Here is a 17,042-nt window from a genome sequence, read left to right on the forward strand (position 1 = left end):
AAGGTAAATAAGCTAAACAAAAGGCGTATCGGCATTATTTAGGGCGCAGATTACCTCAGCAGCACCTTTCTTTAGATCAATATTTCCTCCAGGCTTGTCTGCATTCTTACATAAATTACATAAATTACATGAATCAACATAAATTACATAAATTACATAAATTACACTAGTCATCAGATCGCACTATTTCTCCAAATCAACATAAATTACATGGTTCATAGATATATTATATAAAGTATCATTTGGTTGAAGAGACATAGTTTGCCAAGAAGCACATCCATCATGGAGGCTAGACATGGAAAAGCAAGCACGTGTTACCTTAAAAACTAAGATTTACCAACAATCAGTGCAGCAGTAGCTCTGTTCCACTGCTTCCAACACTAATTATAACAAGGTATGCATTTCTACACCACTGGGATTAGTAAGATAGAACAAGAAGTTCAGTACAGATGACACAAAACATTTAGTCTACGAATACATAAACCATCAAAGTAGCTTCCAAAAATTCCTGTGGCTTACTTCCACAGCTTACTTCCACTGCAACACCCCCCATGCTTACTTCCACAGCTTAACAGACTTGTCATGGCTAGCAGAGGCCACCATTCCTGTGGCTTGTGACTGTGCCAATGCTGCAATAAGACCTTCGTGTGCCTGGACCGTCATGGTTTGGTTCTCTATCACATTCCACAGCTCCAAAGACTGCAAGAATTGAAAGAATACAGAACAAAAATTAGCAAAAGCACACAATCAAGTAAAATGCAAACGATCAAGATTGCTGGCCAGCAAAATAGAACCACAAGAATGATCTATCAGGTTTCTCATGTATGACAAGTAGCCCTGCTAACCATCGAAGAAGAACAAGAGGAAGAAAAGCAAAATCTACAGTTTACTTTCATGAAGAAGATGTATTCCAGTTACCTCATCTAGATCGTGGGAGTCAAGTCGTCCAGCCGGACTGCCTGTCCTGAAACCATGTTCCTGTCAAGTCAATATAGAACATACTAATTAAAGTCCTTTCCAAGATCTATACCCGATCATACTGCAACAACCGCCGCTATTTTTTTAGTACCAAAAGCTTGCCCAATATTTTCAATAACTGCGGCTCCCAGTCCAACATGTAAAGCAGAAGAAAGCATACCTTCCTTCCGGCCGAGCAAACAGTAGGATTACTCAATACAAATTGTTCCCATTATCTAAAGTTTCAGAGAATGAAATCAAAGTTTACCCAGCAAATATTTGCATGTTGCCAGTGAATCATGCACAAGAAAGGATGACCATCTTACTGTTCAATTATGAAGCACCATGGTTACAATTCCAAACATTATAGCAACATCTCTATCATTCTTGAACCACACATAAGTTTAGCCTGCATCTATAATACAGATTCCTCCACAAATGCGGCATCCACTACCAGAAAACACGCGTATAGTGACGGAGATTCCCGTCACTATACCGTGTTTCCGGTTACTAATATGGAATTTGTGACCGGAGCTCCCGTCACTGACTTCGTTACAAAAACACGCGTCGCTAAATTCTCCGTGACGGCGGCGATTCCCGTCACTAACCTCCGTGACAGAACCGCCGTCACTAAGCCGTTACAAATTCAAGAATTAAATATTTAAGAAATTATGTATTTCCCGTCACTATCCAGTTGCGGAGTTAGTGACGAAGGCAACTTGGTCACTGATTTTGTCACAGAATGCGGTCACAAGTTTGGTCACTAATCTGTCACGACCTTTAGTGACAGATTTAGTCGTCACAGACATGGTCACACATTTTGTCACTACATTTGTCATTAATCCCGTCACTGACCTAGTGATAAGTTTACGGTCACTAATTGGTTACAAACGCGCTGAGCAAAATCAATTTTTATTGACCAAAATCCTGTCACTAAGTTTATGACTGCTCGTCACAATAGTTGGTAAACAATTTAGTAACCAAAATTTGGTCACCGATCACAATCTAATAACCTGGTACATTTGGTACATTGATTGGCACATAATAATAATAACAATAATATCATTAATAGCAAAGGCATTCAACATTACGCAAAAGTCATTTTAAATGTCATTCAAAATTGGCATCAACATGTCCTGAATCCATCAAAATCAAAGTCTAAAAATATGTCATAAAGATCAACAGAGATTTCATTCCTCCTAGGAATGCAAAGACCTATCATCTAAGGCAAAAACAATTATAATGAAGCATGATCAGCAGAACCAGAATCACCATTACTCCCCCGATCTGCATGTCTTGGTCCAAAGCCAATCTCTTCTCTCATCTTTTGAAGAACCTCCTCTTGCCATTTTTTCTTTTCCTGCTCAAGAATACGTAGAAGGTCTTCATGAGTGTACAGCTCTGGAGCTTGACTTGTAGAGGTGAAAGCAGATGATGATTGCCCAATAATTCCAGTGAGATCCTCTAGGGGACTAATGCCATAGACATGGCCATGAGTTGGGACACCAGTTGCCTCAAACCACAAGTCATAATCACGTGGAGGAGCATCTGAGGTGGAGGCATCACCATATTTTTTGGAGTATTCAGCTGAATACTTTGCCTGCCAGTTGATTTAAAATAAGAGAAAAACATTATGGTGGATCAAACAAGAGATAAACATGAGCAAGCTCAATAATATTTATGAATCATAAAAAAATTATACTTACCATGACAGCTTCACTTCTCTTATCTACATATCCTCCCATGCCTTGCTTTGTCTTATGCGTCCGATTAAAAGATTCAACTATTGTTGGCTCCCTGCCTAACTTTAATTTCTACAAAAGAGAAAAGAAAAAATTCATTAACATATAATGGGCTAATTTAAGATGACTGAACAATAATATAAAAATTATTATAGAAATCTAATTGAATAAAGATATGTACCAATCGTTCGTCATGATTGACAAATGTGATTGATCCTCCACAGTGTTTAGAGATGCTACCGTTCTTCATAGTGTTTCTATTATTTTTGTTGGCTTCTGATTTCTTCTTCCATTTTGGGGAGATCCAAATATCAATTAGCTTATTCCAATTTTCTCTAGAGATCCAATTAGGGGGTTTATCACGGGCTTTGTTTAAATCTCCTTTTGCTTCCAGAAGCTTTTGGCTTCTGACCTTCCCTAATGAGGTTGTCAATCGTCGCTGACAATGCTTGTTCTAAACTTCATGCACATGATGCAATTGTCCTGGAAGAATTGTGTGTATCTCCTAACAATATATAGATCGCAAGTAATCAGACTTACTATTTGTTAAGGGCAAAAGTTAATGATAAGAAATATAAATTAATTACATCACCTCAAATTTGTTCCACATTCCAACTTTAGCATGTGTAGGGACCTCCCTCCATGACAACCACGGACCATTAAAAAATTGGCGCATGATAGCAACAGCTTTGTGACTGACCTCATAATCAAGAAACCTGCAATTTAAAAAATATTCATTAGAAAATAAATTAAATACTTTAAATGCAACAAACACATAAATTCAAATTAGTGATATAAGAAAGTGATATTTTCATACATTCCTCTTTTGCACCTAACAATCACTTTTCCATTTGCATCAACAGGGGCTTTAAGGGTTGGTTCTGGGCCATTGCTCTGTCTTGGATCAATTCCAAGTTCATCATTCATCTGATCCTCATTCATTGTATCCTCATGATTTTGCACTGCACCATTCATTTCTTCATCATTTATTTCTTCATTTGCATCCAACTCTTCAATCATGTCCCCATCAGGAATGTAATCATCATCATCATGACATTCCTCGACACGCTCAGACAACCTAGGAGGTTGAGGAGGAACTTGAGTAGCAGCCAGTATTAAAGCTGCTTTTCCATTACCTATTGCTTTCCCTTTTTTCTTGGCCATAACTGCACAACAATAAAAAGTTATAGTTATTTCACAATGTAAATGTCAACAAATTCAATCAAAGTAAAGAACAATCAGTGGACCTGTTGCTTTCCCTTTGCTCTTTCTCATGTCTGCACAACTATAATTTATAAGTCTAAAATTAGTTATATTAGCATTCATAAATATGCATGTTGTATTTTAATCTTCCTCAGCCTCATGCTCCTCTTCCTCAGTTTGTTCATCTTCAAAATCTTCTTCTTCATCCTCAAGATCCTCTTCCATTTGGTTAGTTGTCAACTCAATTTCTGCTGCATCAATATCTTCTGCATCTCTATTAACACCAACCAAAATGTCTGGGTCATCAAGCTCATCTGTCATCGAGATTGGGGTAGGAATCCTGTAGTTTTCTTCTTGATAAAAATCAGAAAAATTTTCTTCTGTCCCACTAGGAAGGAACCTACCTCTAGCTTTTGTCTTAATTACTGCCCACCACAATCTTCGATTCTTCTTCTTACCTGGGTAACCAGTATAGAACACCTGATGTGCTTGTTGAGCTAATACAAACGGATCATTGGTTGGAAGTCTTAGTTTGTAATTGATCTCAACGAGGCCATGTTGAGGATGCACTTTCATACCCTTATCTCTGTCATACCAGTCACATTTGAATAACACTACTTTATTACCAATCCCAAAATAGTCTAACTCGATAATGTCAACCAACATCCCATAATAGTCACTCTCAAAGTCATTGTAACTGCTTCCCTTAATGCACACACCACTGTTGAAGGTTCTTTTATCCTTTCCATATTCTTTGGTGTGAAATCTGTACCCATTCACAAAGTAGCCTTTATAACATTTAACTTTATTCCCAGGGCCATATGATAGGTCCTTTAAGCGCCCATCAACATGATTTTTACTGTCATTAACCTAGCATGATAAAAATAATATCGTAAGAATAAATCAAGTGAAAGTCTAATTTATTATTATATTTATGAATTTACAGCTCACATATGATTTAAACCAAGCCGGAAACTCCATTTTGCGTCGTCTTTCCAAATCAATTTGGCTTATATTTGGACAAGATTGCCGGATATAATCATCAAAATACCTACAAGACAAAAGCTATAATCACATATATTGTACTCCATATGCATTTTTAAGCATGATTATAATTAAGTACTTGTGTAACTTACTTTCCAAAAGGTTGAACCTCCACACAATTAAGAAGAACATATAACTCAGCAGCATTAAACTCCTGAGTAGTCAAATGCCTTGCAGAAGGTTTTCCAAAAGGTCGACCTTGATGAGTAAAAATGGATAGACGATCCACGAGATCAAACTCCCCTTCATCTTCATTACGGGGAACTTGATTTAACCTCGTTTGTATAGAAGGCTCAAAATAATGCGAACAGAAAGTTGATATTTCTTCTATGATGTAAGCCTCGACAATAGAACCTTCAATCGATGCTCGATTCTTTACCTTCTGCTTTATATCATGCATAAGCCTATAAATAAGATTAATATGTTAATTTCTCAAATTTAATGGATACAAAGAAACTATATTAATGGATTTACAGAAATTGTTACCTTTCAAAGGGGTACATCCATCTGTACTGCACGGGCCCCCCAACCTTAGCTTCATAAGCTAGATGAACAGGTAAGTGCTCCATTGAGTCAAAAAATGCAGGAGAGAATATCTTCTCAAGTTTGCAGAGAGTTACCACAATATTTTTCTCAAGAACCTCCATATCTTGGACACGCAAAGTTGTGCTGCATAAATCTCTAAAGTAACAGCTTAATTCTGTCAATGCATCCCACACTGGTGCTGGCAATACTTCACGGAATGCAATTGGAAGCAATCTCAGCATGAAAACATGACAATCGTGACTTTTTAACCCGTAAAACTTATAATCATCCAGGTTAACACACTTCGATATGTTTGAAGCATATCCATCAGGCAGTCTTAACCCTTTCACCCACTCGCAGACCTCCATTGCTTGGTCTTTGGACAATACATAGGAAGCTGGAGGCTTAACTAGCTTTCCATTAACAAATTGAATCCTCAACTTAGGACGCTTGCAATACAACTCCAAATCTTGCCTTGCTTTCACATTATCTTTAGTCTTCCCTTTTACATCCATACAAGTGTAAAATATATTGAGAAACACATTCCGAACAATATGCATGACATCTAAATTATGTCGAATAAGTAGTGTATGCCAATAGGGCAACTCCCAAAATATGCTCCTTTTCACCCAATTATGATCTTTACCGAATCCAGGAATGGTGTGCTTAGGAGCTTTCAAACCAAAAGTTATATTAGGCAAAGCAGAGATCCTATTTTTCAACTCCTCACCAGACAGTCGACGAGGTGGGGGGTCTGTCTCTATTCTACCATTGAAGAAACTATCAACTTGGTATCTGTATGCATGGTCCATGGGCAAGAATTGACGATGGCAGTCAAAAAAAGAAGTCTTCCCACCATGTTGTAGTGTAAATGTTTTTGAGTTCTCCATACAATACGGGCAGGCCAACTTTCCATGCGTACTCCATCCTGAAAGCATGCCATATGCAGGAAAATCATTGATAGTCCATAATAAAACTGCCTTCATTTGAAAATTCTCTTTTCTAAAGATGTCATAAGTGGTGACCCCTACTTCCCATAATATTTTAAGTTCATCAATCAAAGGCCTAAGCAAGACATCAATACTTTTGCCAGGGCTCTTAGGTCCAGAAATGACTAAACTTAGAAAAATGTAGGGTCGTTTCATACATATTGATGGTGGAAGATTGTAAACTGTTACGAAAACTGGCCAACAAGAATAAGGACGAGCTGATTGGCTAAAGGGGTTAAATCCATCCGTACATAACCCAAGTCTAACATTACGAGGCTCGGTAGAAAAGGATGGATGAATGCGGTCAAAGTGCTTCCAAGCCTCCCCACAAGCAGGATGCACCATCTCATCTGAATCACCTCCCTTCACATGCCATGACATGAGTTCAGCCGTTCTGCTTGACATAAAAAGCCTCTGAAGTCTTGGTGTTATTGGAAGATATCGCAACCTTCTATAAGGAACATCTTTTCTTCTACCACCACCATCATTTCTTCTGAGTTTATAACGAGGATGACCACAAATAGTACACTCAATCAAATTCTCTGTTTCCTTATAGAATAGCATACAATTATTCTCACAAACATCAATACTTGTATACTCCAACCCCAACTTCCGAAGCATCTTCTTTGATTGATAGAAATCAGAGGGCAGCTTCTCACTTTCCGGCAACATATTCTTCACTATTTTCATGATTCGATCATAGCAAGATATACTCATATTAAATTCAGACTTGCAATTTAATAATTGACTAATAGCAGATAACTTAGAGTGTTTTTTACACCCTTCCCACAAAGGTACTTCTGCATCTTTCAACAAAGAATAAAAATCTGCAGCATCCTTGTTTGGCTCTTCCTCATGATTAACTTCAAATGCACTTCTCAAATGAAGTTCCTCTTCTGGACCCATAGCTTCCATCACCATGGTTCTATATTGCTGACCATGTTCACAACCAACATCCATTGATGTGGATGCTTCTACTGCACTTGTACTTACAGGAGCAACTGCACCAAGTAACTCCCCATGTGCAAACCATGTTGAATATCTCGGTGTAAACCCCTTTCTCAACAGATGAACATTGACCGTATCATGGTTAAGAAATTTCTGGTTGTCACATCTTATACAAGGGCATCTAATCTTATCACCACTACAATACTCTAACTGAGTAAATGCAAACTCAAGGAACCCTTTAACTCCATCACAGAACTCAGCTCTTATATAACCATTTTCACTAAGTCGGTGGTACATCCAATTACGATCAACTGACATAGTTCCTCTAAAAATCAAAAAAATAAAACAACATAAGAAAGCCTAGAAAATATTAGAGAGATGATAAAAAAAGAAAACAACATAAGAAAAACCGAACCATTAAAAACACGAAAGGCAAGATCGTAAAAAATGTAAAAGAAACAAAAACTGGTATGATATTTATGAAGATGAGAAGTTATCATAAGCATGACAAAAATAAGTCATTCAATCTTGTCCCAGCATCATTGACATTAAGAAGGCATTCAATCTTTACAAAAAGCTGAACATAAGGAATTAACCTTTACAAGTTATCTGTTCATTCATCTAATACCAGCAATATTCAAAAAGCATTTAATCTTTACAAAGACAAGGAATACAAGTCAAATCATCCAAATTTACATATGGAATACTATCTGCTTCACATAGAACAAATGTGAATATACATGATCGCCTCTGATGCTAGGAAAGCATGGTACTTCTTAGCAAGCTTTTTGACCAGCTTCTTGATTGCACACTGGAAATAACTCACAACCATGAAGCAACACCACTTTCCACCACTTTCCATTATTCCTTGCAGATGAACAATGATTGTAAAAATGAATAACATGACGAAAAAATTAAAATCCATGAACTTTACATAATCCCAACCCATCAACCCTCAAAATTACAACAATAATCAGTGAAGCAGTCTAAATATATGCAAACCATTGGTAGGACTAACAAATGTGTCAGAATAAAAATGCATAATATTAAGGAGCTCCTCAAGTACAACATTATTTTTGTCTATTTTAGCAACAGTAAATTCGACACAGTGCCCGTATCATGATTTACCCAACCAAGTGATGTGTCCAAGTATCATAATAAAAGCAGCTACTCAGATATATTAAAGTTTCTTTCGTCTATTTTAGCAAAAAAAAAAAAATCCCTCCTCTCTTTCTCTGTCTCCCGTCTCCACCCAAAACAAAACCACTGTCCCCACTCCCCACTCTCCCACTGTTCCGAGCTGTCTCGCTGCCCCACCACCTCTCTCTCTCTCTCTCTCTTTCTCTCTCCGGGCTTGGGCAAAATCTACCGGGATCGAGCTTGAAGAGGAGGAGGAGGAGGAGAAAACTCTTACCGGTGACTGTGAGTCGGTGACCGGAGCCGCGGAGGTTGCCGTCCGGGGGAGAAGGACGTGAAGAGCCGCCGGCCGGTCGTTGAAGAGGCGACGACACCGAGAGGAGGCGGCTATCAGGCTCTCAGCGAGGGAAAAGGGGGGGCGGGGGCGGCGGCGGCGGCGGCTCTCAGCGAGGGAGGGGGGCCGGCGGCGGCGGCTCTCAGCGAGGGAGGGGAGGCAGCGGCGGCTCTCAGCGAGGGAGGGGGGGTGCGGCGGCGGCTCTCAGCGAGGGGGTGCGGCGGCGGCTCTCAGCGAGGGAGGGCGGCGACGGCTCTCAGCGAGGGAGGGCGGCGACGGCTCTCAGCGAGGGAGGGGGGCCGGCGGCGGCGGCTCTCAGCGAGGGAGGGGAGGCAGCGGCGGCTCTCAGCGAGGGAGGGGGGGGGGTGCGGCGGCGGCTCTCAGCGAGGGAGGGGGGGCAGCGGCGGCTCTCAGCGAGGGAGGGGGGGTGCGGCGGCGGCTCTCAGCGAGGGGGTGCGGCGACGGCTCTCAGCGAGGGAGGGCGGCGACGGCTCTCAGCGAGGGAGGGGGGGCGAGGGAGTGGGGGGGGGGGGGGCGGCGGCTGCTCTCAGCGAGGGACGGGAAGGGAAGGGAAGGGAAAGGTTAGGGTTTTGGTATTTAAGTCGGTTTGCAAGCCAAATTGTATATAGGCTGATTTGGGCTAAATCGTGATTTGGGCTAAATCGATTTGCAAGCCAAATTTCATATCAATTTTTTTTTTATTTATAAGGCTGATTGGATGGGACTTGCAAGGCAAAAATATTTTTGAACTATAAAGTATGGTAAAAAAATTCTATAAAGCAGGAAACTTGCAATAGGGGTGCAAATGGGTCATGGCCGACACCATGAGATTTTAAAATGAGAAGAAGAAATTTGAGTTTTATAGAGAGCGATTGGAATTTGGATTATCGAAGAAATTTGGGCGGAACGGCGGGCACACTTAGTTTCATTTTGGATATTCCTCCTTTTATTTTTTCTTTTAATTTAGGTTTACTCAAAAATAATATTTTTAATATTTTTGGAATTAAAAATTAAATTTGGTGACAGAAATTTTTGTCAATAATCTGTTACTGCCAAAAATAATCTTTTAAAAATTTATAAATACTAGGGTTACTATATTTGTGACGGCTGCATTTGTCACTGTCTGGTTGCAATTTTGGTTATCATATTGCTGACAGATACCCCGTCACTATGATGGTCACTAAGGTTTGGCGCCCATCCTACCCGCGCATTCTGTGACCGGTCTGTCACTAAACGGTCACTAAGTTTACACCAGGGTGACCAAATTTCTGTCGGTCACTAATCCGTCACAAATAGTAACTGATAACGGTCCGTCACTAATTTCCCGTCACTATACGCGTGTTTTCTGGTAGTGATCGAGAGCTGTGTACAGAGACATGTACAGACTCAATGATGCTGGACTTGGGTCCCAAATAATTATTGCATCCTTTTACATACTTGGGAGTCAGAACTCCCTATCTGGGAAGAGAATGGGAGCAATTAGAGACCAGATGTAGAGAGCTGCTGTGGCCCACCCAGTCACAATCCTGACCCACACAGAGGGCCAGCGACTCATGCTGAAACCAATGAATGATGATTCCACGAGTCCTTCTTCCCCAGTCCGCGGAAACCTTTCATCATAGGAGATAGAACACAAGGGCTTTCCTCGAGAGGGGGGAGTCAAAAAATATGGGTTCTTTAAAAAGGTAAGGAGTTCGGTCCCGCCACGAAGGAAAAAAAAAGTACTCGAAAAAGAAAGTCCTTCTTCGACCACCCAACATCAACAAGCTTACCACTTTCACCAACGGACGTGGACCAGCCAGTAAGAAGCATAGCCGAGTACATGCTGGCAAGGGAGAAAATGAGGTGGAAGAAGGAATATGAATAGGAGACAGGCTTAGCCTCATCCTTCTTCCTGTCTTCCTGCTCCTCTACCTTGTCAAAAGGAAGCAAAGGCCTCTCAGAACCTACACCAGGTGGAACACAGGAAACATCGAGCACATGTCAAAGGCCATCTAGAAAACTGAAGTCAATCAGTGAAGTAGGTTTACAAATCAAAGATTGAATACAGACTGGCACATACACTAACCTCGATCATTACATGAATCACCTTCATTTACCACAACAGTACCATGTAAACCATATAAGAATTTGAAAACCACCAGGCACCGCTTGCACTTTTCAAGAACATATAGATTAACTAAATTTTAAATGTTTCGGAGCAGCGAAATTAAAATATTGACTTCAAAATCCAATTGAATATTTTTCAACATCTATGACACCCTAAAGTTTCTTCAGAAAGAGTGGCACAGATCTATTCCAAATATTTGAGCTTAAGCTACCCATTCAAATATACCAAAATGTGCAGTAATATGATGTGAAAAAAATGAAAAGAAAAGCCATTCAAAATATCAAATGGGAAAAAACATCAAGAAAATTTGATCAACCCTTATTCACATGGCATTTAGTCAATACTCGTACATAAATATGACTAGCGAAAAGTATAAAATAGCATTAATAGCATCACTAGGATGCTTATTCATGGCGACCTCACTCTGAAGGATCTTGATTCAATATCGAAGTTACTTTGTTGAATAATTCATCTACAAAATCAGCAAAATCACCACCTACACTCATATCTGTTACTGGATCAAATGGGAATGGCTTCATTGGTTCTGTGGCTTCCAGCATATCGTCAATTGGTATTTTTGGCTTTGATATTTCCATAGGTTTAATGGGTTTGAAACAAAAAAAGAAGGAGACTTACCTCAGACGGGGCCGGGCGAGCGTTAAAGACAAGAAACAAAAAAAGAGTTGGAGGAGGAGGAGGAGGAGGAGGAGGAGGACGAGGACGAGGAGGAGGAGGAGGAGGAGGACGAGGAGAAGAAGGAGACTTACCTCAGATGAGGGCGAGCTCGACGGCAGCGGGGAAGTCGCCGATGGAGGTGAGAAGTCGGCCGGGCGATGGAGCTAGGGCAACGAGCGATAGAAAATGAGGAGAGGGGGGAGGAGGAGGAGGAGGAGGAGGAGGACGAGGACGAGGAGAAGAAGGAGACTTACCTCAGACGAGGGCGAGTTCGACGACAGCGGGGAAGTCGCCGATGGAGGTGAGAAGTCGGCCGGGTGATGGAGCTAGGGCAACGAGCGATAGAAAATGAGGAGAGGGGGGAGGAGGAGGAGGAGGAGGAGGAGGAGGACGAGGAGAAGAAGGAGACTTACCTCAGACGAGGGCGAGTTCGACGGCAGCGGGGAAGTCGCCGATGGAGGTGAGAAGTCGGCCGGGCGTGGAGCTAGGGCAACAATCGATAGAAAATGGGGAGAGGGGGCCGGGTTAGGGGGTTTTATGTTTTCTAACGACGCTTTTTAGCGTCGTTGTTTTTGAACATTTTAACGACGCGTTATAGCGTCGTTGTTTCCGGAGTTTTCCCGACGCTATGAAAAAGCGTCGGCAAAGGGTGGCGCCGAGCCAAACTTTGCCGACGCTTTTCCCTAGCGTCGGAAAAAGATAGTCGGCAAAACCCACATTTGTTATAGTGTTGGAATGGATAGTATCCGACCACAATAAATTGTCCTTATGATGGGACAGGCCAAAAAGGTAGAATTTGGTCATGATGCTAATGAGCAAGCTGACAGATCAATCACCATACAACATATAAAGTCGGATGGCCAGTAGGAGTAATCCAAGGTTACTGAATCAGTCTCCAAGACATTCCAAAATACAGGCATAGGTCGAAGTAAAGAAGAATGACCAACTTAAGATGTCTAAATAGGCTAAGGTCAAAAAGACCTGATTATAGGTCAAACAGTTGGTGCAAAGCTACTATACCATTAAGCATGAATACTAGGAGGACAACCGGCATTAGTTATTGAAACTACCAAGAGTGGAGGTCAGACATGGTGACAACCATCAGAATGAGCAGTTATTATCGTTTAGTATAAATAAATAAAAATTATACTTCGTAAAAATTCTTCGATAAGCCAAATCAATGCATCTTAGTTTATGTTATCAATAGCTTTCTTGGGAGTCTAAGCTACACACCTTTATCTTTATCTAGATCTATCTTCTTTGAATGAAAGTGTGACAATAGTAAAAGTTCTCGAAGGTCAAGACATTCAGATCCACATATTCTTATATCCTTCCTTCGATCACCATCTTTTTGACTGCTCTGACGTCGGTAGCACGCTCGCACATATATCTATCTCCTGCCTGATTTGTTTTAACAAGTTCCTAGCACATCTCTCTCCTTAGGCGGTGCAAGAGCAACTCCACGGTGAACAATATACAATAAAAATTTGGCTATTGATGCTTTCTATTTACTATAATTTTTAAATTATTATATTATATTTTAAGAATAGTTAGGAAAAGGAGAAAATCATATTCTGCTAATTGCGTTAAGCTGGTGTTATTGATGATGGTACTAATAATCGAAGTTTCTACATAGAGGTTCTTGTGAGCATATGCAAATATTAATGATGAAAGTTTCATCATTATATTTATTATTTAATATACAATTGATTATTAGATTATTAATATTTTCTATTTATTATGATTTAATACATATGTCCCCCTTCCCTTCCTAATTAATTAGGGTAAGACTAGTACTAGAGCCCACCCCGTTCGCTATTGAGCCGCCGCTGAACACGGTAGATCCACAATCGAACTAATCACGGTCGACGCGCGATCACACCAGTAGCGGGACCGACGGTCGAGGCAGCATGAGCCGCCAATGCCACAACGCCACGAGGAGGGGCCGCGAATCCAAAGATCATTCATAATCATCGGATCCTGGGACTGACTCTAATCCAACGGCCAAAAATGGACTTCGTTCCCAAAGGCCGCAATGTTTTGAACCCTAACAAGCTCGCGCGGAAAAGCCAGGGCAGTGAAAGCGCCGGGAAAAAACAAAAATATATCCTACCGTCACTAGGTACAAGTACAACTCCCCTTCACCCTATTTCCTTTCTTTCGTGTCCGCGTGTCCTTGGAATCCATCGTCCAATACCTCATCATCTCCTCCCTCGGAACTCGGCCTTGGACGCATGAAATTGGATGATTGGATCCCTCACGTCTCAGAGAACCAGCGTCCCACACTCGTCCTCAATAGCCTTCGCTCTCCTGGTCTCTCGTCAGATGAACACCGACTCTCCTGCAACGGTAGTAGAAAACAATTTCCCACCAAACCCTCACTTCACATCCCTTTTTTCTTCTCTCCTTCCACCAGGTCTAAAACCAAAGCACTCTCTCATCGTTCTTTAATTTTTCAATCTCGAGATGGGTCTAAAAGGATTCGTTGAAGGCGGGATCGCGTCCATCGTGGCCGGCTGCTCGACGCACCCGCTCGACCTTATCAAAGTCCGCATGCAGCTCCACGGGGAGACGCTAAGCCCCGCGGTCTCCACCCGCCGCCCCCGCTCTCGGCTTCCACACCAACGCCACCGCCACCGTCGCTCTCCCCCGGCCGCATCCCCGCCCAGGCCCGCTCGCCGTCGGCGCCCAGATCCTCCGCTCCGAAGGCCCTGCCGCGCTCTTCTCCGGCGTCTCCGCTGCCGTCCTCCGCCAGACCCTCTACTCCACGACACGCATGGGCCTATACGACATCTTCAAGAAGAAGTGGTCCCCCGCCGGCGACGGCAGCGCCCTTCCACTCCACCGCAAGATCGCCGCCGGCCTTGTCGCCGGCGGGATCGGCGCCGCGGTCGGGAACCCCGCCGATGTGGCGATGGTCCGGATGCAGGCCGACGGCCGGCTCCCGGCGGCGGACCGGCGGAACTACAAGAGCGTGGTCGACGCGATCGGGCGGATGGTGAGGAGCGAGGGTGTGGGGAGCCTGTGGCGGGGGTCGGCGCTGACGGTGAACCGGGCGATGATCGTGACGGCGTCGCAGCTGGCGACGTACGACCAGGCGAAGGAGGCGATCCTGGCGCGGAGGTTGATGGTGGACGGGCTAGGGGCGCACGTGACGGCGAGCTTCACCGCCGGTGTGGTGGCGGCGATGGCGTCGAACCCGGTGGATGTGGTGAAGACGAGAGTGATGAACATGAAGGTGGAGAAGGGGGCGCCGCCGCCGTACGCCGGAGCGCTCGACTGCATGTTGAAGACGGTGAGGACGGAGGGGCCGATGGCGCTCTACAAAGGGTTTATTCCGACCGTGTCCCGCCAGGGGCCGTTCACGGTGGTGCTCTTCGTCACTCTCGAGCAGGTCCGCAAGCTCCTCAAGGACTTCTGATCACCGTTAGATCTCGATCGGACGGTGGATGATTGGACGATGACGATAAAAGTAGCTTCTAAATAAATTTAGTTTTTATATTATTCAAAATCCCCATCATCATCGTCCATCATTGTATCAACGTGATTCCCGTGATCCTGGGAAGACATAAAACAATGGGAGCTTAGACGTCCTTTACTTTTTTATAATGTTTGTACCCTTTGAATATTTTATTCAAAAAATAAAGCCCATTGTGGATTGAGACTAAATAGTTGGGTTTTTTTTTTTTTTCATAAATGGGATAGTTGATGGAAGGCTTGCGGAAAGTATAGGAATGGCTTATCTATTCGCACCAAGATTCATTTAAAATTCTATTATCCAAATTTCTAAACCTAATTGAAAATTTATCTAAAAATTATAAATCCATTGTGTCAGAAAACAGTAAATTAATTGGATATCCGAATTCATCTTATTTATTTTTATTTGCATCGGATTATTCGGTAAGATATCCGATACATGTATTAATATAATTTGGCAGACAGTTTAAATATAAATGAGTTTTGTATGTTATTATAAAAATAAAAATTATATATCTTTGAAGTTTGGGATTGCTGCCTTACAATATATATATGTTACAATTTAATAGATGAGTCAACTGTTTACCCTTCTTAAGCCACACATGCAATGATCTTGTTTTTAGTACTTGGTGAGGATTTAGGTTATTCTAATCTAGAATTATACGTCTCTAGATAGCCACCACGTCATCCATTTTAAAAATATATGGCTCTCCATCTTAGAAATTAGAAAGGTAATTTTCGATGTGATGCACAATGTATTGTGAGATGGAGGAAAGTTGTTCGTCTTCCATATGGATGACATAGAGGCTATGCAGGGCTGTATAATCCTATGAGGTGCAAAACCATTATACTACATGAGAATACCTAAGTTGGACATTTTCAAGTCAAAAACAAAAATACAAGAAAACAATATTACAAACTCCAGCATAAGTTACAAGATGAAGGGATACAAATCTACCTGCATCTCTTGATTTTATTCCTTAAGTCCTCACAACTTATTAACGAAAAAGCAGGCAGATCTAAAAACTAACTTATGGAATGATTGTGCGTTCTGACTCTTTAAACATTTAAATTGCAATTTTGCTCATAGGAATTGATCTCTTTGAATAAGAAATGCGCAAAAATTACTATAAATTGTTTAAGAATAAAAATATAGAATAGTATGTTAAGATAGCTCTACTAATATTAAAATATTTGGCTTTTATTAGTCTCTACCTTATCCTACTCTTCTGGAATTGATGACACGTATCCGGTTTCATAATATTCTATATTTTTCTCCTCTCAGAGAGCAACAAACGAGATTTCGTTAAAAAAGTAATATATTTAAAATTCTCTACATTACCATTAAATGAGTGCCATGAATGTCCATCCCATAGCACATGCACCCACATGTGCCTGCTTGTATTTCCATGTACTAATGCATGCAAACAAAAGGAACTAAATAATAGGTAAAGAATTGACAATTATTCATAAATTTTATAAATATTTTTTCGACGATAATTCTAGAAGTACAAATAGGTCGGGTCGGACCAGATCACGAGTAACCCCGATCCAATCTGTTTCCTTATTCGGATCCTAATTTTGGACCCAGACCCAATCATTAAAAGATCGAATTGGATCGGGTCGGATCTACGGCTATAATTTTTGACCCAATAGATCATTCAGGTCGAGTCGGATTCATGCATAACTCGGTCTAAATCCAAAAAATTCGGATCCGCTCTAGTCTGCATAACTAATAAATTGTGCCAAAGAAGTTGAGAGAATTATATGACTAACGAGGAACTCCTAAATGGTTGGAGAATTGGTAACATTTCAAATAATGCTAGAAATATAATGATGTCTAAATAGTCCTTTTTGTTGTTTTAAAATTTAATACCTTTTACTCAAAAAAAAAAGGAGAA

General features: G+C 41.5%; 3 protein-coding genes and 1 long non-coding RNA gene across 5 annotated transcripts; 1 reads left to right on the forward strand and 3 right to left on the reverse strand.

The window, feature by feature from the left end:
- Positions 1–296: 296 nt before the first annotated feature.
- Positions 297–1,053, reverse strand: LOC120111037. Its single transcript, XR_005512171.1, has 2 exons — positions 919–1,053; positions 297–699 (listed from the first exon to the last, which is right to left on the reverse strand). It is a non-coding gene; the product is annotated as an uncharacterized LOC120111037 (long non-coding RNA).
- A 1,107-nt stretch (positions 1,054–2,160) lies between these two features.
- LOC120111039 lies at positions 2,161–4,623 on the reverse strand. Of its 2 annotated transcripts, none has more exons than XM_039127362.1 (5): positions 3,517–4,623; positions 3,292–3,415; positions 2,881–3,204; positions 2,664–2,771; positions 2,161–2,557 (listed from the first exon to the last, which is right to left on the reverse strand). In XM_039127362.1, the coding sequence occupies exons 1-3, from the start codon at positions 3,861–3,863 to the stop codon at positions 3,154–3,156; spliced, it is 522 nt and encodes a 173-aa protein (XP_038983290.1). In that variant the 5' UTR covers positions 3,864–4,623; the 3' UTR covers positions 2,161–2,557; positions 2,664–2,771; positions 2,881–3,153. The 2 variants fall into 2 exon arrangements, with proteins under 2 accessions (XP_038983290.1, XP_038983289.1); XM_039127361.1 differs by having other exon boundaries at positions 3,517–3,664.
- A 290-nt stretch (positions 4,624–4,913) lies between these two features.
- Positions 4,914–8,577, reverse strand: LOC120111038. The gene is made up of 2 exons (XM_039127360.1): positions 5,433–8,577; positions 4,914–5,350 (listed from the first exon to the last, which is right to left on the reverse strand). The coding sequence occupies exons 1-2, from the start codon at positions 7,724–7,726 to the stop codon at positions 5,035–5,037; spliced, it is 2,610 nt and encodes an 869-aa protein (XP_038983288.1). The 5' UTR covers positions 7,727–8,577; the 3' UTR covers positions 4,914–5,034.
- Positions 8,578–13,896: 5,319 nt separating this feature from the next.
- On the forward strand, positions 13,897–15,333 carry LOC103716172 (mitochondrial uncoupling protein 5-like). Its single transcript, XM_026808136.2, is given in 2 exon segments — positions 13,897–14,258; positions 14,260–15,333. Coding segments are annotated over 2 exon segments (954 nt in total). The 5' UTR covers positions 13,897–14,130; the 3' UTR covers positions 15,086–15,333.
- Positions 15,334–17,042: the final 1,709 nt, after the last annotated feature.

The sequence above is a fragment of the Phoenix dactylifera genome, chromosome 6, assembly GCF_009389715.1.
Source record: "Phoenix dactylifera cultivar Barhee BC4 chromosome 6, palm_55x_up_171113_PBpolish2nd_filt_p, whole genome shotgun sequence".
NCBI lineage: Eukaryota > Viridiplantae > Streptophyta > Magnoliopsida > Arecales > Arecaceae > Phoenix > Phoenix dactylifera.

Coding starts and splice junctions, on each gene's coding strand:
- LOC120111039 (XM_039127361.1), bottom strand. CDS start 2,949: ATGAAGAACGGTAGCATCTCTAAACACTGTGGAGGATCAATCACATTT. Junction 2,772..2,880: donor TCAATCATGACGAACGATTG/GTACATATCTTT, acceptor TCTCTTTTGTAG/AAATTAAAGTTAGGCAGGGA. Junction 2,558..2,663: donor AGAGAAGTGAAGCTGTCATG/GTAAGTATAATT, acceptor ATCAACTGGCAG/GCAAAGTATTCAGCTGAATA.
- LOC120111038 (XM_039127360.1), bottom strand. CDS start 7,726: ATGTCAGTTGATCGTAATTGGATGTACCACCGACTTAGTGAAAATGGT. Junction 5,351..5,432: donor TGGATGTACCCCTTTGAAAG/GTAACAATTTCT, acceptor TCTTATTTATAG/GCTTATGCATGATATAAAGC.